This window comes from Echeneis naucrates, chromosome 1, assembly GCF_900963305.1.
Source record: "Echeneis naucrates chromosome 1, fEcheNa1.1, whole genome shotgun sequence".
In the NCBI taxonomy this organism is placed as follows: domain Eukaryota; kingdom Metazoa; phylum Chordata; class Actinopteri; order Carangiformes; family Echeneidae; genus Echeneis; species Echeneis naucrates.
Window position 1 is genome coordinate 15,651,350 of NC_042511.1, and position 24,047 is coordinate 15,675,396.

At 39.8% G+C, this 24,047-nt stretch overlaps 1 protein-coding gene across 6 annotated transcripts in view; it reads right to left on the bottom strand.

Annotated features, from left to right (window-relative positions):
• Positions 1 to 221: 221 nt before the first annotated feature.
• Positions 222 to 24,047, bottom strand: part of atf7ip (activating transcription factor 7 interacting protein) — a 30,997-nt gene continuing 7,171 nt past the window's right edge. For 3 of the 6 annotated variants that reach the window (XM_029504176.1, XM_029504193.1, XM_029504211.1), the window contains exons 2-10: positions 13,469 to 13,984; positions 12,871 to 13,327; positions 11,943 to 12,124; positions 11,677 to 11,811; positions 11,506 to 11,577; positions 10,768 to 10,862; positions 7,615 to 7,679; positions 5,939 to 6,679; positions 3,961 to 5,699 (exon numbers count right to left, since the gene is read on the bottom strand). In XM_029504176.1, coding sequence (XP_029360036.1) covers positions 4,735 to 5,699; positions 5,939 to 6,679; positions 7,615 to 7,679; positions 10,768 to 10,862; positions 11,506 to 11,577; positions 11,677 to 11,811; positions 11,943 to 12,124; positions 12,871 to 13,327; positions 13,469 to 13,984 — 3,228 coding nt within the window. In that variant the 3' untranslated portion in view covers positions 3,961 to 4,734. Of the gene's footprint in view, positions 1,121 to 2,534; positions 2,618 to 2,718; positions 2,794 to 2,927; positions 3,024 to 3,282; positions 3,940 to 3,960; positions 5,700 to 5,938; positions 6,680 to 7,614; positions 7,680 to 10,767; positions 10,863 to 11,505; positions 11,578 to 11,676; positions 11,812 to 11,942; positions 12,125 to 12,870; positions 13,328 to 13,468; positions 13,985 to 18,378; positions 18,424 to 24,047 lie in introns of those variants that run through there. The other 3 variants (XM_029504220.1, XM_029504202.1, XM_029504185.1) reach the window with 3 other exon arrangements.

Below are 24,047 nucleotides of genomic sequence, written 5' to 3' on the forward strand. Positions count from 1 at the left end.
GGCGGATCTGTAATTCATAAATGGCTCCAGGTTTAGAGCAGCTGTTAGATGTCTGAGGAAAATAAATCTTTGGCAGATAAGCAGTAAATTATCGATTGCCTGAATGGCCATGCAAGAGAAAAGACCTTCAGTGTAAAAAATCATATCCTTTTGTCCTGGTAAAACATGAGAATCTGTTACAGACATGTTACCAAAGTGCCAATTAGTCACAAAATTAGTAATTCAAGATGTTAATAAAACCTTTTATTGTGTTTGCCAAAGTCTGGTTACCAGACAAAACTTACAAAAGTTATCATTCATTTCCTAGCACACATTTATACATTTCTGTGCAAGAGTTTACATGGATCATTTTATCACCTCTTCTCAAATAAAGCAAGACATCTGGGTCAGAGTAATGGAGTCAACAACATAAATATCTGACTTGGTAGAGAGGCAAAGTAATTCAATTATGTACAACAGCTTAAGTCACAAAAAATACATTACATACATTAAACCGACAAAACCAAATGTTTGCTGATTCAATTTCCCAAAGTCCAGTTATGGTATATTTATTTACAGATACTGTATGTCTTTAACGCACAACCTTTGAACCCCTAACACAAAAAAGAGGTGAAGTAAGTCATGAACTTTCAAATGCAAAAACTTTTTATTCCTTAACTCTTCAACTTGAGTTAGAATTGATGACGTTTGTGCACTGAGGTTCACAGAAGGAACCAAAGCGCCCATAGATGTCTTTGGCCCGAACAGCAAAATGGTAAGTGGAACCAGACTGGAACTGGGTTAATGTACAGGCCATAGGCAGGGGGAGGGCCTTCACCTCCCCAATCTTCTTCCAGTGCTGCTGTGCTGCATTGCTGTTTGAGTTGTCTTGATGGAAGGCATAGAGGTGATAGCTATCTACAGCGGCACAGGTCCGATCAGTTTCTGCCACACACCAGGACAGGACAATACCAGTCTGACTTGGCACCAGCTTCAGCTGAGGTTGCTGAGGAAGTGATGTCCGCTCAGCCTCAGGGGGTAAACAAGGAGGTGCAGGAGCTAAAGGGAGGTGGGGCAGTATCATACTGGAGCCCCGGGCTGAGGCAGCAGGATTTACAGTGCGGGATTTCATTGGAGAGTCCTATTTAAAAAAAAAAAAAAAAAAGAACATTGTCAGTAATTGGTCATGTGGCAAGATAACTTCTAATAATGCTTTCAGCTCAAAAATTACATCCCCAAAATGAAATCTGAATAATTTGGTGTTAAAATGAAGGGATCACTTGTGACTTTTGTTCAGATGTGTATATATCACTGTATCTATGTTACTATCTCTACTACTTTGGCAAAAATGGTGTCTCTAATATGTGGATGATTTAGAAATTATTTTTTTCAGGTAATTTTCACTCTAGCCAAACTACACACCACTCGAACTCTGAACATTTTGTGCCATGCACATCCATTAGAAAGTGAAAATTTCTCTAAATTGATCATGATACTTTCTCTGATTAATAATTAGAACACCATTCCATTCCACAGCTCTCAAAGCGAATCAGGGGATGTAGACATCTCTGTGATGAATATGAAGGATATTGTTGAGATCATGACATTGCCAGATCATGCACTCCCAGACATCACTCTCGGACACAGCAGGATGAGACTGATGTCTCAATGTTACTGAAGAGACAAGACCAAGCCATAAAGAACTTTCCAAGAAAGGACGTTAGATGCGAAGGAGGGCTTCTCTGCTAACACCAAATCAAGCACAGTTTGTATATGAGGAGGAAACTGCAGGATAGAGAGGGTCGGACCCAACTGGACTGCATAGAGCGGTATATTGATAAAGATTTGATGAACTTGATTGCAGAAGTGGGGACCCACTCAGCACATCAACTGATGAAATTTATTGCTTTTTGGGGGCCTGTATTTTGATGTCTTGCATACCGTATCCTGCAATCAGGATGTACCAAAGCCTTGAGATTCCCTCCCATCACTGAAAAGTTCACACGTGACAGTCTTTCAATCACTCAAAGTGTTCATTGATGATGATGTTCCAGAGGATCTGAGAGTGTGATAAATTTTGGAAGGTGAGGCCTTTTCTGAAACGCATACTTTGATTTAGAATGAAGAACCAGGGGATGTGGATTTGGGAGGCTTGGTGATAGATCGCCTGTCTCAAACTCTGCATGCTAATACAAATGGGCAACATAGTTCACGCATGCAATGTTTTGAATGTTTTTCACTTTGTTGCAGACTTGGTCTTCCTGCACCTGTAAACAGCTCTTCAAATGAACCATATTGCTCAAAGGGGCACAATTGTTGTTTCTCATTTAGTTTTTGCACTCAGGAAAAATGCTGCTGTGTGCAGGCACCAAATAAGGTTGTGGATGTAGAAGTTCAATGCAAAATGTTTTTCATAAATTTAGATTAAATGATAAACGTCTAAACAGACATCAAATGAAATCTTTAAGGTAAAAAATCTGTGGTGGACAAAGACAACTTAAACGTAGCCTGTCAGCACAAATCTGCACGTACAATATGTATTTTTAAGTCATTACCAGTGGGGGGCGGTGGTGGATTGTTAGCTGAGGATTGCTGGAGGAGCTCTGAGTACTTTGCGGGGACGACCTCGCTCCTGCACCTGAGGACAGAGCGGACACGATATTTAAATAAGCAGTTCGCATGCAAAAGGTGCAAACTATGTACCTAATTCATGCCCTTAATGTAGTGTGGTGGTCTTACTGGTGGGAATGCTGACAACCGGATGGGGACGCTGGCTTGTTGGAGCTGCGATAGTGGGATTTTTCACTCCTGTCACTGCAGAGTAAACAGTAAAACATAAGACCAAGTGCCATTTTTCAAAAAAATTGTTGTTGATGTGTTGAAAAAAAATTTTTTAAAAAATCTTGTTTTGAAAAATCTATTTTAGGGAAAAACAGTGTCACCCTTACCTTGCACATCATCATCATCTTCAGTGAGATCAATGACAGAACCTTTTGGTCGTGCTGTAGTTGGTTTAGATGCAGTGGCTGCAGTAGCTTGGTTATCTGCAGAAAGAGAAAATAAATATTGATTAAGAGAAAAGGGAAAAATGCACAAGAACCACAAAATAAGACATAGATTGCTGTTCCAACCGTAACGTTAAAACCAAAATGGTTTTGGTTTGTCTGATATACTCTTCTGACATTTATGAGACAAGGCCAGTGTTGGACAACTTCATTTTTAAAAGTTGCTGAAAACAGCAGGCATGACATTTAAAAGAAAAAAAAAAAAAAAAGCTTTTTTTTAATCACAACAAACCCTCACCTGTCTTTGATGTCAGAGATGTTCCTTGTGGGGGTCCTGGAGCAGTGGAGCCTGTAGCTGCTGGCCCAGATGTTGCAGGTGAAGAGGCTGATGACATAGCTCCAGCAACAGAGACAGACTGAGCTGGAGTCCTAGCTGTAGTAACCGACACGCCAGCATTTGGTGTAGTTATCCCCCCAGCACCCCCCTGGTACACGGCCCGGGCGAGAGAAATCTGAGTGGACGTCATTTGGCCAGTGGAAGCCTGGAGAGCTGGAACGATGGCAGCGGGTGGGGCAGATGCTGTGGTAGTAGTGGGAGCAGGCTTGAGAATAAATGTGGCGGTAGGAGCAGTGGTTTTGGCCTTGTTGAGTGAGCTGGCTGGAGACAGAGAAGAGACTGGGATGTTGACCAGCGTTCCTGCCTGACCATTAGCCACCGATAATGGCAGCTGGATGAGGAGTGGTTGGCCTGTAGCCACCATGCCACTCCCTGCCGTCTTCAGCAGTAAGGTGCCAGTGGGACTCTGAGTGGTAATGCCAGTGGCTAAGGAGGAGGCCGCATTAGATGTGGAGGTGATCAGCTGGAGGATGGGGGCTTGTGGAACCAATGTTGTGGAGGTGGATGTTGCAGTTGGAGCTGGGACAGAGGGTGGAGGAGCTGGTGCAGCTGGATTTGCTGAGGAAAATAGGAAAGAGTGCCGGTGATTTTCAAATGAATGTGATTCTCTGTGTTCTGTTAAAACCTAATCCAGCACGCAATGAGCAAAAGACAGATTAACAACAGACAAATTAATTCAGGCACTTCCACACACCTACGTGAAGCAGGAAAAATAAGAATAAGTTGGGTAACATTTCTATTATTGCCAATAAATCTCAGGCCAAAACCCGCCCCAGCTTGGTTGTGACACTCACCCCCAACCCAATTATCAAAAATGTACAAGAATCAAGGTGCTATGAGAGTCCACATTTATGGGTCACAATAAGACATATCAGAGAGCTTTTGGGTCAGGAGCGGGTCAGTTTTGACCACCTCAAGAATTCCCTCATATGAAGTGTCACCAAATTTTGAACCACAGATCCATTTCGGGTGATTAAATAGCCTATCTGACATTGATAAATGCAGAATTAATCTTTAAAATATAGGGAGTGTGTTTTGTTTTTGTTTTTTTTTTAGGTTTTCCTAAATTTGTTTTTGGAGTCAAACATCTATTACACAATATCATGTCTTGTTTAACATAAGCAATGAAAACATATTAGCCATAGTGACTTAAATATGTTTTATTGAAAATGAAAATTGAACGAATGTTGTGGAACAGTTGGAATTCCCCAAATAACTATTAATAACCATTGCAACCATTAAATGCTGCCCTCACTGCTATATCATAAAATTCAACATTAATTAATCCTAAACACAGCATTAAAAAGAAAGAAAGAAAGAAAAAAAAGGTCTCAAGACTCTCAGTCTTTCAAACTAGTCTCTGCATTTAAAGCAGTGGTAGGAAACTTTCCTTGTGTGAAACTTGCACATGTGTTTCCCACATTTGCAGCAGGTTGTCCCTGTTTTGCAGTCCTTTTTTGTAGGGCAGAAGCTGCATCGCCTTCTTTTCTGTCCCCTTGTGTTGGCTTCTTGTGGGACTTGATCAGGGCTCGGCTCAGACTGTTGCACAGCCCTTACCAGTGCTGCTGAAGCAGCTGTGCGAGGAAGGTGCTGTTGCTTTTCAATACAAGGAGTGACAAGGGCCTTTCCAAGTTCCTCCAAAAAGAATCTCCTCCAGTTCCTCCTACTTGCCTTCCAGGTAGGGTTCAGCTCAGTCCATATAACAAAGGCATTGTAGGCTGATACATCAATGATATTGTAGAATAGCACGAGAGGCCAGCGGGCGGTCCTCCTCTTGCAGCTGTACATGCCTGTTACTTTGTCCATGTTATCCACTCCTCCCTTGTTTGCATTATAGTCAAGAATGATGGCTGGTTTTCTGTCCTCCTGAGCACTCACCTCTGCAGCCTTATGTAATGTGCTCATGAGGATGACATTCTTGTTCTTCTTTTGCAAGTATGAGACAAGTGTGGTGTCCTCAGTGAAAGCAAACTTGGAAGAAAAGACCTCTCTCCCCCTGGTTGCAATCAGAGCAGGTGGCAGCTCAGGTTTGTTCCACTTCACAGTACCAACCATTGTGATTTTCTTCTTCATAAGCGCCTGACCAAGCTCATAACAGGTGAAGAAGTTGTTGCATGTTACATTGTGTCCTCTTAGCCCTTCTGTCATTGCTAGCACAACACATACGCCATTGTTTTTGTCTGGAGCTCCCCCAGCTGGCTTTCCAGTGTATACTTGCATATTCCAAGCATAACTGGAACGTGCATCACAGACAGCCCATAACTTAATTCCATACTTTCCAGGCTTACTTGGCATGTACTGACGGAAAGGACAGCGACCTGGGAAAACACAAAGACAAAACCATTTATCTTTCTATTCTATTAATCTTATGATTTGCTGAACACTATTTAGTTTTTTGATTTTTATTTGTTTATTTATTTATATTTACATATTTATTTATTTTACAAAGGAAGCACAATTTCCCTTTTATCTATGGAAGTGCATAAGAAATGACAAATAAAGGGAATCAGATGTGAAGCAGTGATTAATTAGCATGACAATGAAAGACAATTCTTACCTCTGAATGGAACTAGCCTTTGGTCCACTGTGACATCAGGACCAGGATTGTACATCAGAGGTAGCCGTTCCACCCACTTGTCCCAGATATCCCTGATTGCTGCCAATTTGTCAGTGGCATGCCGTACAGTTCTTGTGTTACGGTTGTCGAATCTGAGCACTGCTGATATGGTACGGAACATTTCCAGGGTCATGGTGGCTCGAAATATTGGTCTTCCTGTCTCAGCATTCCACAGACTAGAAGCAGCTTCACCTCGTGACCTGTACAAACCAGCCAGTATTAGAAGTCCCATGTAAGCGCGCAGGTCAGTCACATCCATCATCTTCCATTCTTCACCAGACCTTTTATGCCCCTCAATGTTTGTCATTTCAATGACAATTTTTTCTATTGCTGGAGGGATGAAGAGTTGGAAGGTTGACAAAATGTCAGATGCATGGGAGGTGGCCAGTCTTGTGGGTCCTGGCATCATTCTAATGACGTTTTCTGCTGCCATCCTGCCTGCAGTTTGGGGTGGAATTGAAGACCAAGAGATAGAATGGTTTTTGGACATGAATGTCTCCCTTGCTCCCTGCTCCTCTCCATCAGAGTCTTCTTCATCCGAGGGGTGGTGATCAGAGTTTTCCTCCACGTTATCTTCCTGCTCTGAGACATCCTCTTCCAAGTCGCTGTCAGCCTCCTCATTTTTGAAAAACTGATCAAGGGCCTCTTGTGCAGTGAATCTTGCTGCCATAGCCTCAATCACTGAAATAGCATCTCAGGTACCTTTATAATGTTATGAACCCCCACAACGAACCACTTTGATGTGTTGGAAATGTGATACTTTGTAGATTATTTTGTTACATTGAAGGTGCTTTTGCTGACAGGTGCAGATCTTGTGTCTGACCTCTAGAGCCTCTGTTCCTTGTGTGTCCCCTCTATGATCACTGCTATGCTGTTTTACAATTACAGTGTTTCATGATGCCCCCATGTGCCTTCAATGACTAGCAGGTGTCTGTCTACAGCAACCTGGGCAAATGTGTAGGGACACAGACAGGTGACAGTGTCAAGGCCCCCCTTGAACTCTGTAACCTCTATCCCATAGAAATCACACAGACATGGCCTGAAGAGTTTCAAGATTCTCTAAAACCACCATCTTCCTTGATTTTACACACACTGGTGGAGCTAAAATCCATCTGAATAGGTGTGGGCCAAATTTGACCCAGATTGGGCTCAGTGTGCAAAAATTTGTAGGACTTGTACTAAAGTATTTAAAAAAATAAATAAAAAAATAAAAAAATCCCTTTTGCGTACTTTGGTCACTTAAGGAAAAGTCATCAAATCTAAAAGAATGATTTTTAGGGTATTTTTCTGACGGTCAAAACAGGTCAAATTTAATCTGTATAGTCTGTAAGGGTTAAAAATCCTCAGCAATTTCCTAGCACAAATTCAATAAGCCTCTGACCAAGAATTTGAGCAACATGGTACTTTGTTTGGCTATACAGGCAAGCCATGGTTGCTGTTTTTAAAAAAAAAATTGCTGGTTTTGGCATTTAAATGAATTTCCACAAGATGTGGATTGACACCATAGACTCAAGAAAAGACCGGTTGAACAAATAGAAAAACATGCCAACTTCAAATGGGAATAAACAGGACCAACAGTCAAAACCTACAGCTTCATTGTTGTTGGTATTACTTACCAGCTGTGTTGGAGGAGGGAACTGTTGTTGGACTCTGCTTCACTTCCATGGAAGTCCGGACTGGCCTGTTCAGAAAGATTGCTTATGCTTAGACTCGTGCATGTTTTTGCTTGTTTATTTCCATGACAGAAAGTTGACCGAATGTGGTAACATACTGATATTTACCTTCATCCAATTTCATACAGTCATATAATACGGGAAAAACATGAATAACACGTGACTCTACAGTTTCTCTACACTTTCTACAGTGAAAATCAGGTCCATTGTCAATTCCTTGACTGACTGTGTACAAGTCACCAGGGACTTGCTTCCCTTTCAATATTTAGTGCTGTAAGTGATATTGGGTGAAATGTTTTGTTAATGATGACAATTGTCCCAGTATGCTTCTGTTGCTGTATCATAAAACAGCCGAAAATGACAACAATTCTTATTTCCTAATTGACTTTTATTTACCCAGGAAAAGTCTCATTGAGATAAAATAAAAAAGATCTCTTTTTTTAAAGAGCATCCTAGCAGAGACAGGCAGCAGCACAAGTAACGGGGTTGCAGACGTGACAACTAACAATGAAAATAAAGAATAAATTACAGATTCGTAAAATATCAAAAATATTCATCATATCCATCACAGGTCATAAACATTAGGGATCAAAAGGGGGTCAGTCACCAGTCAAACATCTACAGCCAGGTGTCCATGCCTCCAAGTAAATCAAATTGCTTCAAATGCATCCATTGTGGCCAGTTTCCCATCATTAAGGCTATTTGCAACTTTATTCCAAGCAGAGGGAGTAGCATACTTCATCCTTTATCTAAATTCCATACAGGATTAAGGGACAGATATAAGTATTAAGTGCTGGGTGCGGACACATTAATTTCCCACTTTTTTTTTTTTTTTTTTTTTTTTTTTGAAGAATACAGATTTATAGGCAAGATCGAAGCAGACCATGAATAGCCTTACAAATAATATGCCAGTGGGTACCTCAAAAAGTGAAGGAGGCAGACCATCCATCCTGAGCACAAAAGTAGTTGTAAGTTAGGGCATTCCAATCGAGAAAACTCAGTGCTCCATTTTAGATGGTAAGTGGCGTGTGTAAACGCTGCAAAAATGCATGCATGTATACAGCATTGCCATAGTTCCGCACAGGCATAAAAGTGGTGGCCACAAATCCTTTGGCATAGAAGGAAAAACTTGGTTCTACATTAAACCCCATATCAGCTTAAACCCCCTTACAGCTTTTCTTTTTTTATTGTTTGTTTGTATGTATGTTTTATTTTTATGTTTTTTAATAATTGCTGAATATGAACCATCAGTTTCCTACATCCACTTTCCTTTTAACTTGAGATGCAGACCCAACTCAATGATAATTGAACGGGTCAGTTGCTTTGATTTTGTATTAGGAAGAGGTGAATCATGAAGAGTTTTACTTTGCCAACATTGACAACAAATTTTGAATCCTATGACAGTTACATTGCACAATGTCATTTAGCTGTAGCTTACAAGGAGTCTGGCTTGCTGTAGTTGCAGAACAATATAACAGTATCGTCTGCATAAAAGAGAATAATTGCATTTCAAATATTTTGATCAAGACTCTTGATATATTAAACAGAGGTGGTCCTAGGACCTTTCCCTGGGGCTCCCCTCTAGGTAGAGGAGCTAGAAGGGATACATCCTGCTTGCATGTACTGAGGTCTGCCTGATGGACAGAAATTGTCTGTTGGTTCGAAAACTCACAGTACTACACTGATAAGCATTCAGTTCAATGTTGTATTATCCACAGTGTCAAAAGCCTTAGGCAGGTCAATAGAAGGAGCTTCACAATGACGCTTGTCTTGTAAGGATTTAACAAAATAATCTACCACTTTTAAGGCCGCTGTAGTTGTGCTGTTTTTTCCTAAATCTTGACTGACAGTCAACTAAGATATTGTTAGTAGATGAAAACTCTTTGAGTTGTTCTCTCATCATATTCTCGAAAAAATTCAGCTCTTCTTTTCACACGTAGTATTTCATTGATAACATCACGAATTTCTCTCCAGCTGTCGCAGGACAGTAGGGGAAATCGACGTTCAATGTACATCCTCATTGTCTTCCTTAGGTTCATAGGCAGTGCGTCCTTGCCCAGTAATCCAACATAGTTGACCTTTGCAACCCAGTCACAGTAGACATCATATGGGACCAAGGAACGGAATATGTACGATGCGTAGCGGTCAGCTCTTGGATTCCCTGAACTTCTTTTGCAGTTGTAGTACAGCACTTTCTCTAATTGGGAAGTGATCGTGCGGAGTTTAATGTCTGCTCTGCATCTTCCCTCACTGTATTCTGCCAGTTTTTTAGCCATGGTCACATGACGTGCCACATTTTTGTCCTCTTCCTCCTCCATTTTATCTTCTTCCTTGTTCTTCTTTACAGACAGGGCAGGACTCTTACCAACAGAGGGCCCAACTTCTTCACTGGGCACCTGAGGATGTGGCTCAAGTGTCTGCCGACGGAGCACGCTGTTGGGAGGAGAGGTGCAGTTTTAACTACACTCTGCACTGGATGAGGAAACGCTCAGGCTTCACATTGTAGAACGTCACAAGACTCAGGACCTGGACCCATGCGGGGTTACTTTGCAGGTGCAAAACACAGACTGGCACATGTGTACGTTTATTCCAAACCAGTCTAGAGAAATATTTGGAGTGAAGTTAAGAGTTTAAACAGCTGATCCTGAAAAACCGAACCACCGACATAGAATCTTGGTTTCCAAAAAGGGTATGGATTTAGAGGATGTAAGGATTCTTAATCTATTAGTTTTTAACTCTTCCTCTAGTCATTCCAGATAGCATCCTGGGACAATGTCAACTACTCACGCTGTGAACGGTGTGTAGTACTGGCTTCAGTCCGGTATTGTCACGTTCATACAAAGGTCAAATTATATTCACACCAATACCAAAGAGCACACACTGCTGCATTCAAAGATAACACGTCTAAAGAAAACGAAGCTCTCAGTGTTGAAAACTCATATTTTGTCACATGATTAAATGGTCTTGAATACATGTGAACCTGCAGTGAAGTGACTAAACACTTTCAAAAACCCTGAAGAGCTTTACAAGTTGAAATATATAGTGCAGTTGCCAGGAACCTACATGAAAAACTGCTATAGACATGGATGCACTTACCGTACAGCTTGAGGGCTGTTTGCAACAGTTGTGGTCTTGGTGGCAGTAGTAGCAGCAGCGGCAGCAGCAGCAGCAGCAGCAGCAGCAGCAAGTGCCTGTGGAAATCAAACAAATCACTGTCAGGCCCATGTGCCTCGTCAGACACTTTTTACCGGCGCACGTGCCCTGGTAAACATGCGCCTGTTCCCCCCTACAAAATTCTCAATGAAATTTCATGAATGAATCTATTTTTCGTCACAGAATGATATTCATACCCCTGTGCCATGAATGACACGTCTAGGAGTAGTTGACAGCTCCTGTAACAGCCCCATCACACCCTAATAAGGCTGCTGCAAAATCACTTCAAAGAGTCGAGAGATTGCATTGCACTCGCAGGCACTGGGTGCGTCTACGCTGCATAATCACTGAATGGAACGGGCAACACCTAGCATGCAAAATTTAAATGCAAACACTGCTACTGCTACGCTGTCACTGTAGAGTAAACTTATCAGCGCACAGCTAGCCTACATTAATGTTAGGCTGCCGTCACGGACATAAGAAAGTTCTTCAAATACAGTGAAGCAGCAGGGTGAAGGACTGTGTGCGTGTGGGGGAATGTCTGGGTGGGGGCCTGTGCCCCTGTAAAGGTGCAGGCCTAGCAACACCCCTGGTCAGGACATATTCATAAAATACTGCTTGCTTAGAAGACAGAGAGATTTTTTGCAAGAAACAAAAGAAAGAAGAAAAAACAAGTCTTACCTCCTGCTTCCTTTTATTTTCTGATGCCTGATTAGCCTCGCCGAACTTTTTTGCTAATCGGGCTATTTTGGCCTAGAAAACAGAGAGGAATGTGGATTTAGCATTTGATCTTTGTCAACTTTAACATGTCAATTTAGGAGCTGCTTCAATTACGACCATACATGTACTTACTTGGAGTGTGTTAATGGCAGTTTGGTGTTTAGTGGCACAGTTGATCTTCTCTACCCTGTCCTTGAGTTCTTGGATGTTGTCACACATTGTCAGCTCCAAGACCCGCAACCGTTCATCCACTAGCTGTTGGACAATCTGTTAAAGAATATCAGGTCGAGGGTCAAAAATTATGTCCTAACTTTTCCAATAAACATGGCCAACAAAGCTGAGTCCCGTTATCATAGCCTTTCTGGAAAAATTCTGCTGCGGAATAGTTGCATACACACCTTTTCGAGTTTATGGTTACTGCCAGCTTTTGCAGTGATTTTAAGTTCTAGCTGTGCCTCCAACTCCTCACGCTCCATCTTGGGCCTCTTCCCCTCTCTTTTCAAAGTCTGGCTGTCTTTTTCAGAACCATCAGATAAAGTGCGTTTCAGCCCCGAGGTTGATCCTTTCTCTTCTTGCACTACTTGGGAAACAAAGACAAAGACCTGCTTACTACCCATTCACTGCCTTTCATCTGGACAGAGTCCACAAAAAAAGCTTTGATGCCATTCTTGTGCTTGACTTCAAGTTTTTAGTCAGTGTATTAGTATATTTCCACACCATTTGACCATCAGACATCTACTTTTGCCACAGCTACCCAGGTAAAATAAACACATGCCCTTCAATTGAAGCAATTTATGTTTAAACTTAACAATTACTCCATCATAAACACAGGAAAAGCAATATGAAAGTCACATATTAAACAAATAATTTTTGGTCACATTGGGAAGTAGTAAAAGGTTCTCAGTCTTTAAGTAGTTTCTTCAAATGTCAAATTGAATGTATCCATTCGCTTAAAATAATATAAAACCACCAATCTAAACTTAATTTTTTTTTTTACAATAACTTGCCATTCAAAGTGACGTGAAAGGCTATAATCCTTAAAATATTATTTATTAAGATTAGTTTTGTGAAGTCTGACCAAAACAATTGTAGACTTTCTGGAGTTTGACATCTACTAGGATCAAAAGGATATTTTGGTTTGTGACAGAACATTTTTAATAACCTTCTGTTTGCCTAGATTTGTTTAACTAAAAGAACATAAAATTATTCAGAGTTCTACTGTTTAACACGTCTTATTTTACTACCTCTGGCTCCTTTTCCTTTGGACAAAGGTTCATCTTTATCAACACAGAAAAATGATCTGGATCTTATATGAAACTATCATACCTGTATTTGATGGTGGAGTGGATGATGGCCGAGATGGCTTTGAGGTTTTTCCAATATCAGTTTTGTCCTTTTTGATCTCTACTTTCACCAAGTCCACCTGCATCTTTCCCTCACTGACCGGTCCTTTCTTCACGTCTTTATTATTCTTCTCCTTTTTAAAGTCATCTTTGATTTCCTTTTCTTCTTTTAGGCCAACAGTAGAGGAGGAAGCTGGATGAGATGGAGGAGGAACAGAAGGAGAGGAATCGGAAGTTTTAGATTTAGGTGAAGAAGGTTTTTCATCTTTTATTTTGGCTGTAGAGGCCTCAGAGTCCTTGGCCTTTGCAGTGTCCCAATCAGTATCCATTGATTCTGTAGAGTCAGATACTGGAGGAAGCCCAGGCGAACATGGAGCCATACTTTTAGTAGACCCTTTTGCTGAATCCACAGCCGGGTCAACCGTTGCAGTGTGTTTTTCCTAAGAATGAACATAAATGAATATCTCTTAATTAAAAGTCTAATTAATTTAAAATCGATTATCAACCTAGGTCACTGATATTACAACATAATATTGAATTAAAACTCCCACACAATTTTCGAAAAACATTGCAGCATTTACCTCTTTCATTTCCATCTCTGGAATCACTTCTGTTCCTTCTTCCTTGTTTTCTTTAGATTTAGTTGATACTGGTGTAACAGAATCGTGTGATGAGGATGATGAAGAACCTTTCTTCTCATCCTCCTTCTCGTTCTCCATCTTTTTCAGTTCAAAGTTTAGAGAGTGGAATGGTGATATGGGAGAAGTTGGGGTTTCTTCCTTTTCTTTTGGACTTTGCGAAGAGGCAGAGGATGGGGACAGATTCAAGGACAAGAAAGGAGCAGGAGAGGCAGGTGATGTAGCATTGGGGGAGTTTGAGTCTGAGATGTTGTTTTGCTCTTTGTCTCCTGCTTTTTGTCCATCCTCTTTGTGTGTGCCATTCATTAGAGGTGGTGGAGATGGGTTGGACAAACCTGGAGTTGATGTCAATAAGGTGGTGTGAAGACTCTCCAGTTGCTGTCGATCACTGATCTTCATGGTTTTCCTAGCACGGAAAATCTTCTTCTTCTCCTCTGTCACAACAACTTCCATTGCTGCCTGTGGAGTGACACGCAGAGATTAGATGCTACCACAGGGCATGATGAGTCTGGGAAAGATCTACAACACACAGTGACAGTCGCAGGAATAAACAGCACAGTGTCTTCCACTTATGAACCTGTTCTGGGCTTAACGTACTGCATGGTGAAGACATAGCTGTAGAGTATCAGGGGAAACACAAGAGGTCACTGCAGAGCCCTGTGCTGTGTTCGTTTTCCCTTTTCTAGAAGATTCTTCTCCCTCAGAGGTCTGCATGCAAAAATGGTGAGTTCACTAACAACAACCTTCTTTACCACGAATTTACCTCAGTAACCAAGCCAAATTAGGCAGATTCTTACAACCTAATTACACACAAATGTATCTGTCCCACAACAGTTAAGGTGCAGTTCAGTGTGCCAGAAAACCTTTTCTGGTCTGTCTGAGAATACTCTGACAAACTCCCCTTGCCTTAATTTTCTCTTGTTACTAAAGAATTTCATATTTACCTAAACCTCAGCCCCATTTCACAGAACAGGAATGACATTGAAGTTAACAGCAGCAGCAACTCAACCTTCCTCCCATCCCCCCATTCTCCTATTGGTACCATCCTCAGCAAATCAGAATCAACAAACTGAGGCTGTGTTGGCAGCAGTAAAGAGGTTATGTAAAACATGAAGGATTTACGTACATTGTTCTGTTTGTTGCCCAAGTTTTAGATATGAGGCTAGCAGTTATATTTTCTATGCATTCATTTCATGAATATTCATGGTTAGATGGGTGTGATTATTTCAACTATAAATATAAGCTGCATGCTGAAGGAGTGTTGTCCTTAGCTGCGTAAAATTAAATTGCTGTAATATTAATTAGCATGCACTGTTCATATTAATTAAAACATCTACAAATAACTCACCTTCAAGTTCAAAGATTTCTGGTCAAGGACTTAAACTGAATTCTCTAACCACCTAAAAAAAAAAAGTGTAACAATTCTATGCTAATCCATCAAACCAGACCAATAGGAACAGTATATAGGAACAATTAAAATCAAATCTATAAGCTTAAGTTTAACTCATTGGAATTAAGCAGTCTTTCCCTATGAGGTCTTTGCTTCAAAGGGAGACATTTAGTTGTCTGTTCGCTTCAAATGTCATCAAACTGCTTAGTTATCAACCTGTTATTCCTATCTATTACTCATTTATGGTAATTATAATTTATCTAATTATGTGCCATTACACATCAGTCACCCATTTGGACACAACAGGCTAAAACACATTAAAGCAGAAACATTTAAAAGGGCCAGTCCTTTCTTTGCCAACACTGTTTCACACATGTGCTCTTTTCTGTACTTCTATTTCACATTTCTTTTCATTTTTAAGCTGTTTAAGCAGAACTAGCTATCTTTGTATTCTTTTATTATAAAGAAATTGTGATCATGCTTCATCATATTTCAAACATGATCATTTGATGTAATTAAAAAAGGTCATTCTTGTTCAGCATGAGAGTGAAACGTTCCAAAGTTCCAATACATCATATCAAAAAGTTTGTCAGGTGATGAATCAGCTATTTGCTGGCATGACATCAGTCTAAGAGAAGCCAAACATGCTAACCAAAGCACACACCAAGTAATAATGAAGAGAGAGGCAAATGCAATATAGATGACTTCATACAAATGACTAAACCTACATTTATGCGAATGTGAACTCAGGTTTGTTAACATGCAGACTGTATTGCTTAGTCAGTCTTTCTTTTTCCACTCTGGTAAGGTTCAGAGTCACCTGAAAATGCAATGATCACCAAAAATGGGTAAATGAGCTATTTGGGCTTTGCAGCTTAGCATGTCTGTGGTTAAATACTACGACAGCCACTTAGAAGACCTAGAGTGTATACTTTACACTGTAAAGTATACACACAGGAGATCAGTAAAGATGAGCGGCATACTTACATGTCGGCATAAACGCAGAGCACTGTAAGCCATTCCTACACTGCTTTCATATCAGCATTCATGTTTGGTCAATGACCATACACCATGCCATTGTTTGGAAAAAAAAAAAAAGACAATGACAATGTATTTTAGCATGATTGCATTAACTGCAATATAATCTATCATCATGCAAAAAGTATTAAGAAGAAAAAAAAAAGTGTTGTGAACAATGAGCACGATCTCTGGTACACTTCACATTCCAATGTTATTGCACACTGCGCAGAGCACAATATTCCCCCTCCCCCATCCTACGGCCTCATTTACTACGCCTGGATTCAGTGCACAAACTCAAAATGGCCGTCAGCTCTGCTGTTTGCTACCAGACTGAGCTCTCTGTAGCTAGCTGAGCAGGATTCTTTACCAGATATCTATCAGGTTACAATATCACCTTGCTTCATTTTAAGTTGAAGTATTTAAAGCCATTTAGTTAGCAAATTTCACCAGCCCACAGTTAAAAATGGGGCTCTCTGCAGCTACGAGAGTGAGTGCACCACTATACCTGAGTTGGAGGAGTACAGAAAACAAAAAATCAAAACATATGTCAGGCAAACACACTCATACATCTTGTGACATTCAATACACACAATTCAGGCCATCAAAAACTACAAATTTCTTCAAGGGGAAAAAAAAAAAAAAAAATCTTAGAAACCACTTCTATCTCTATTCAAATTGTATTCCTCACAATGAGGTCTGAGGTGAAAGTGCATGGGTCTAAATTCTAGTATGTCTAATATGTCTATTTATTTCTGTCTTTGCATGCTCTGTATGAATTTTCTGCCAAATACATTGCATTCGGAATTTCAGAATGGAAACGATCCACATTCAATGACTTCAATGCACAGAATATAGAACTTGCATTTGAGCAGACACATTTTCAAAAAAAAAACAGAAATAAAAAAAAAATAATTAACTTTCGAATCGATCGAATTTTGTTTTCAATTTATGTCAATTCATTTCTCATGCATTAAAAAAAACAAAAAAAAAAACAAAAAAACAACTTATATTCTTCATCCTAATCTAGAGACATGAGGCCCCATACTTTGCTTCTGCAACCCAGACTCAACACCAGATTTCTAGCTAGTGATTTGCGGGCTAAATGTCACCTTAGTAGTAACTGCAGGGACAAGTCCAGAATTATAAATGCAAGTCGCTGTGACCAAAAAAGCTGGACAGTGGGTGAACCCAATCCTACTACAGGAAGCCTCAGATCAAGGCCTACATCACACACCCAAACAAAATACAAATAGAAGAAAAACTTGCCACCCCAACCACTTAGTTAATTTAACAAAATTTGAAACTTTGAATGTTGTTGACTGTCTTTCAGCAGTGTGATAACTTGCTCAAAAACCTCGCCTAATATGAAATATAACTGTTCAGCGAGAAAGATGATCTCTACCCTGAAGTAAAAGGCATTTCTACTGTGCCTACATGTGCATGTGTGACTTGCCAAAACATGTTGGCCTTTCAAGAGTAGCAATACTGTGATAAGTTTTTAGTAAGATGCCACTTATTGCTGAATATCTCTCTGACTCACAAGTTAGCTTGGTAGTAGTACAAAGTATTTTTTGTCGTTACAAAGCAATTTCTAATCAATCAGTCTCTCAAATGGATGCCAATTTGTTTCCAGACTCTTTTTTATTGTGTTCTAGCTACACAAGTTTTTAATGGAGTCACTATTGTCTTCCATTATTTAAGTACTGGGACCCATTCCTTGACACACAGAATCACAGTGTGTCACTTTGGGCAATGATGAAAGGATGCCCACATTCTGCCTGCTACGTTCCACCACATCAATACCCTGACACTTAAAAGTCTATGAGTATTATATACATGCAAAACCATGTGGACTGCCGGTGACCATTAAAAAAAAAAAATGTGGACACAACTGTGCCACTTTTAAATGAGCGCAATATTGTGGGTTTGATAAGCAGCCGTACAATACTGGAGGGTGCTTTACACCTGTCAGTATTGTGTGAATATCGCACAATTACAATTGAATTTAAACTGTGAAGAATCCACACATACTGCCACCTACGCATATCAACACAGAACATGCATGACCAAAGTTAATAAATTAAGCCCATATGAGTGCACTCCAGGGAGAAACAATGTTCAAAAAAAGCATGCACATTTCTGGTATCATGTAGTACTGCAGGTGACAGAATGTCCCTCCTGACATTGTTGATCAGCTAGTTCTAAAACATTTAGACCAAACTCCCTGACTTGGATATAATGTCATGAAATGAATTATTTTCAAAAAAACATAAAAAATTAGCAAGCCAAACTCTGTGCTCTTCAACTAGCATAGCACCTTCTAAAAGTATTACAGCTAACCATGAAGAGTGTGAAGCTGCAGTAAGGAAAAAAAACTTAGATAGATTGAATTAACACAGCACAGAGAAATGATAAACATGTTTTAAAGAGAAGAAATTGTGACCTTTGCCTGGATGTGTGGGATTGAGGCCTCCCATGTATTTGTTGATTGTTGGAGCAGGGAACAGCTGAAGGGCCAGCAACAGAACATAAAAGAAAGGAGGAGGGGCTCCATCGGGACTAGTCCATTTTGTTCCCTGCAGAGGTGTGTCCTACAAAAGCTATGTGATATACTTGAACCTATAGTGGGTAGTAATTAAACCTTTAGAAACAAATAGTTGAACCCTGACACAGCACTATATTCTAATGCTTACTATTAAACTTTTTTTTTTATTTCTCTGATGAAGTCTATCAAGTGCATGATATCTTTGCAGGCACTTAAAATGCAGTCAAATCAGTGCTTTTGTCTTTGTCATTTTTAAGTACAGTGTGGTGACTATCAATATCAACCCTAGCTAGCAGCGCACAGACAGAGGGGAAGTACACTGCACAGGCTGTTGCTTAGCAACCCCCATCCCCCAACTCTAGTACAAACTAGTCCACTGTGTGGAAATCTACAGCCGACATGGACTGAACCATTCTGAAAAAGGGCAGAGGGGGCTGTTCTTTCCAAATAACATCAGAAAAAAAGAACATTTTTCTGATTAAAAAAAAAAATTCAAGAAGTGGAGTTTTGACCTTTACTATTCAGTTTATTCAGTTTAAGATGTTAAGCAGTGTTTCAGTCATTTCCATGTCACAGTTTCAAGATGGCTGGTGCTGCAATTGTTTATTTTCAGCATAGACAAAAATATGTCATTAGAAACCCTAGATATAGCTAATGAATCTCATTCTAACCCTCCACTAAATCTAAAGATTTAAGCATGACAACACCTGAGGCAGTAAGTGGGGTGTTTAGTTAGCTTCAGCTGACTTCAGCCTCTAATAACCTAGCTGTTGTGGGACTCATGCCACCACCATAAATGTTTTGGGATATTTTGACTCTGTAAAAAGTAAGATGAATCTGAATAAATGGGTTCAAACAAAGCTCCATCTCCCACTCCCCAAAAGCTGTTTTTAATGGGAGCAAACTGGGTGATAGAAAACCTAATTAAATGTTGATTGAAATGATAATGGAAAATTTATTTTAAAATAAAAATTCTGTTTTGTCAGAGGACACAAGAAATGGAGGGGGTTTATTAGATTTTAGAAAAAAATGGTTCAGCTAAAAAGGATATGTGGCTATAAGAGGGTTAAAAGGAAAGGCAAGTGAGCCAAGTTCAGACTGTTCCATTCCACTATAAACCAGGATGCATCCTTTTGAAGCAACTATGCCTGATTAGGTAACAAGGGGAAACCTAAAAATTATAAAAATTTCATTGTCTATAATACCAGCCAGTTTAAATTCAGTTTAAAAAGACAAAGCAGCACTTTAGTAATGGCCTAGCTAGCGGCGCACAGCCAGCGCTAAATTGCACACCCACAACACACTCGACTTAGAGGCAGCTGCACCCTCCCTCCCCCACCATCCTGTCTCTTTCCGCCCCTCCCTCCCTCCCACCCACCACACACACACACACACACACACACACAGTCTCTTTCTCTCCCTCCTGAACAGCTTCTCCTCGTCAAGCATGGACTGAACCATTCTGATGTGGGAAGGAAGTCAGTATGGGGGTGGGGCATTAAAAACAAAAGAGATAAAGGAAAAACTGTTAAAAATGTTCAACTGTTTTTGACAAACAGTCAAATATGGTAAAAATTTTTGCTAAGATATATTTATTTTGAGGTTTCACACAAAAAACAAAACTCTAAATGCTTTTACTTTTTTATTATTATTTTATCTGAGACATATTGCTGTTTCGCTTAAGACCAAACCAATACGAGGTAAATAAGCATTTTCCTCTGAAAACATTATTGTAAATTCTTTTCATGATTAAGTTTGGGTCCTACACTGGAGAGGGGAGGGTTATTTAAGCAAAAAGTGGATCAAGTATTTTATTCCAATATTATTTGCCATGTTATTTGGCAAGATTTCTCGTTTTCTAGTCAACAGTCTCATGCTAGCCGAGCACAAGAAATTGGAGCACAATCTGAAACACTAAGCAGCCTCTATCCCCCCAGCTATCTCTCCCACAGCAGGGAGGGCTGCTGTATAACAGACTGAACCATTCCATCGCAGGGGTGTCACAGTTTGCTGCTCAAGAGGAACAATGAGTATCCACTTACAAGATGAAAAAATGTTATTGCATTTCTGTTTCTTTTACTGAAGTTTCTCCCCAAAGTTTAAATAAGCCAATTTCCTCATGTGACAATTTGAGCTTCAAAACAGACCGAAAAATCACAGTGTAAGTATTGGGACTAGAAGAAATAAAGAAGTAAAGAAGAAATTAAATTTGTAAGGACAATTAAATTTCATTCACAAACTTCATGTCTTCAACAAAAGCCCACTTTGTGGGACCAAAGAAAATCTTGTTGTGGGTTCTCTGCCCATCCCCCCTTTCTGCTACTGCAGCAACACAAAATGGCCACCAGCGCTGCTGCGAGCAGCATGCTGAGCACAGGCACGAACAGATCCAATAACAAACTCCGCCTACCAAAAAAACAGAAAAAAGTACAGTGTATCTGCAGAAATCTCCATGTGTACAATGATCTTGAGGGAAAAATGAACAAAAATATACTTCTTCCAAATACTATCTCTGTATGTCTTTAATCATCTCATCCTGGTTTAGAGTTTCACTGCTGCTCCCAGAAACAGCGCTGTCTTGTGTTCACTGTTCAAGAACACTCTGAGCTATGACTGAGGAGTTAATAAACCCATTAGTTTCATCTAATATGAGATCAAACTTATGCTGATCAATGTTTTATCAACAAAATACTGGCTTTTCTCCTCCAGGCTGCCTCAAGTGCTGTTTCAACCAAACAGTGAACCTCACACTCAGCTATCAGACAGATGATACTGGTGGTTTCACTTGTTAAGCAATCACAATTTTTTTTTTACCTAGTTTCCTTACATTAGACATTTTCTGTCGATGCTATATACCGAGTAGAAAGAAGATGTCAGCAAGAGAGCAGAGGCTGCATTCCAACATTTCTGCGCACAGTGCGCTGTCTTTCCTCCCCCACTCTCAGCCCCTGCATCTGGATTCAGTGAAACTCAAAATGGCCACCTGGTCTGCTGTGCTCAGCCACACTGAGCCTTTAGAGCGTGCTGTATCAGGTAAAACATGATGTTACAGCAGTAACATGTTATTGAAAGGAACTTCCATGTGTATTTGTGAAGACTAGCACAAAAATTTTAATTCAGTTGAATAAACTGACCAAAATATTTACCCAAATGAAACAGCAGAAAATTTCACATGGCTCTCCTAATGCAGGTAACACCAATCAGAGCTTCAATCAAAGAAAATGTATCTTTTTTCTTATCCTGTTAAATGCCAGTATGTGTACATCTGTGACTCCCCAAACTGCTTGTTCCAGGAACAAGAGCCTACATCTCTGTCCAGAAGAGAGCAGTCCTAAAAAAAAAAAAAAAGCTAAAATACTGCACGTAGCCCTAAAGCTCCCAGGCCTTCAGTAGAGGACCTAAAGTTTGCTTTCGGTAAAGCACCTATATGTCCGCACTTCTTACATTTAAATAGAATCAGACATTTGTTTTACTTCTAAGCTTCCCCCGCCCACCCATCTTTTTTTTACCCAAGGAGCTCAATTTTCAAATTCCTGTTCAAAAATATTTGAGTGAAATTGGCAACAAACTCTGTACGCCAAATTTTATGAGATGTGTTTATGTCTGTAGATTTGTGATAATAAAAGCTGTGAAAAGACTTATATTCAGTGCAGCAATGCAAGCTGCCTATGCCTGAATAACAACTCACTCATTCAACTTAAAACAAATAACTTGACACAAATTTATTGATTCATAATTGAACACTTGAACGACTCACCACACCACCTGGTGCAAACTTTATTCTTGCTTATCCAGATGAGAAAACTATTTTATATCTCCTGTTGTCTGGCAACTAAGAAACCAGATGTAACCAAATTTAACAGTATTTCTAAGCAGCAGCTGATTATTGATCTTCCTTATGGCAATTTACCTACATCCATATCCAATTGTTTCCTTTTTCTATCTAGTCAGGTGGGTATAGTCCATCCCCAAGGCAAACTAGCTAGAACACTACAAATATATTTATAATACTCTTCATAATATTCTCATTTTCAAGTACACTGCAATCACAACAATTAACTTAGGGACTAAACATTTCTTACACTTCGAAATGCAGTTAGATTCAGCACAACCTAAGGGTGTTTTAAGAAAATAAACAACACACGGACAGAACTGCAGGCTAAACAATTGAAACCTAAATATGCTGTAATAATAGTCAAAGGAAGTTATATTTAAAATGTTAAGCAATGGTCTAAAAGCATTGCTTCTTAGCCTGCTATTGTCTAAATCCTGTACGCGTAATTTGTTTTTCCTTCCCAGCAAATAATTGAAGACTAGCAATGGCTGGGTAGAAGGAAAAAAGGGAAGAAAAAAAAGGTGGGGGGGTGGCCAGCGGTATTCATCTGAATGAAACCAGCACGAGTCTTCTTTACACATGCGCTACTGGAACAGGCTCATGCATGGCCTCAAAAAAAAAAAAAAAACCTGACCAGCACAGTACAAACAACAACTGCACAATGTGACCAAAAATGTTAACCCAGAGTCACAAAATCTTTTCATTCTTCTTGTTAGGTAAAAGTGAAAACGTGAAGGCCATCTTTGGTGTTACCTATATCGCATGAGCTGTAGCTAGCACTACAGAGTCAGATCTAAGTCCACAGCCTGACACAGAACACAAACACCCCTCCCCCACAGCAGCAGTCTGCTTCAGACTGGGCTTTTACAGCCAGGCATGGATTATACCATTGCAGCAGAATAGTGTTTTCACTAACATGGGAGGGAGCTAGAGAGGTAAAAGACTGACTAAAAGCTTCCAAAACAATTCAAACTCTGAAGCTACAAGTTAAAACTAAACTACCTTATGTTAAAAAAAGAAACATTAATTCTGCATTCTTATTCTCCTAAATTGGTGGATATTTCACCCCATGTCACTCATTTTGCCACAATTAGAAAGTAGCTATGAGAAAATTTCAGATTGAGTTCTGTGATAAACTGTTATAGACAATTAACATTTCCTTAAGTTAATTATTTGAATTGGTCAATAAGCTAGCCTACATGTTCCCCACCCCCACACCTTTCTCTTTGATATATTGTTTTCAGTGAATGGGAGAGCACAAAATGGCTGCTGCTGCTGCTGCAGCTGCTGTATGCAGGTAGAGCAGGAAGAATCCCTTTTTCCATGTACACAGCTCTCTTTGACTACTTAAGGCTGTCACTTGTTGGAAATAAATTGAATTTCTAGCTTTCTCCCTGCCGGGTTATTGTCTCGGGTTAGATATAATTTTGTCTGCAAAGGCTTTTACATTTATTTTACCTATAACAGTGAAGTATTTTTCCCATTTTTTTAAATAACAACAATCATCACCACTTTAAACACAACAGGCTTGTTAACAATTGACATATGCAAGACTATATTAATCAATGTTTCTCAAAGCAGAGAGTCATTGAACCACAATTGTCATGATGTATTTAACTGGGCATTCAATCATCATCACTATTTTTGAAAATCAGTTTGCCAGATTGATGATCAGTGTCTTGTAGTCCCTCTCCCTACATCTTTTATAACATCAGGATTATGGGCACTGCAT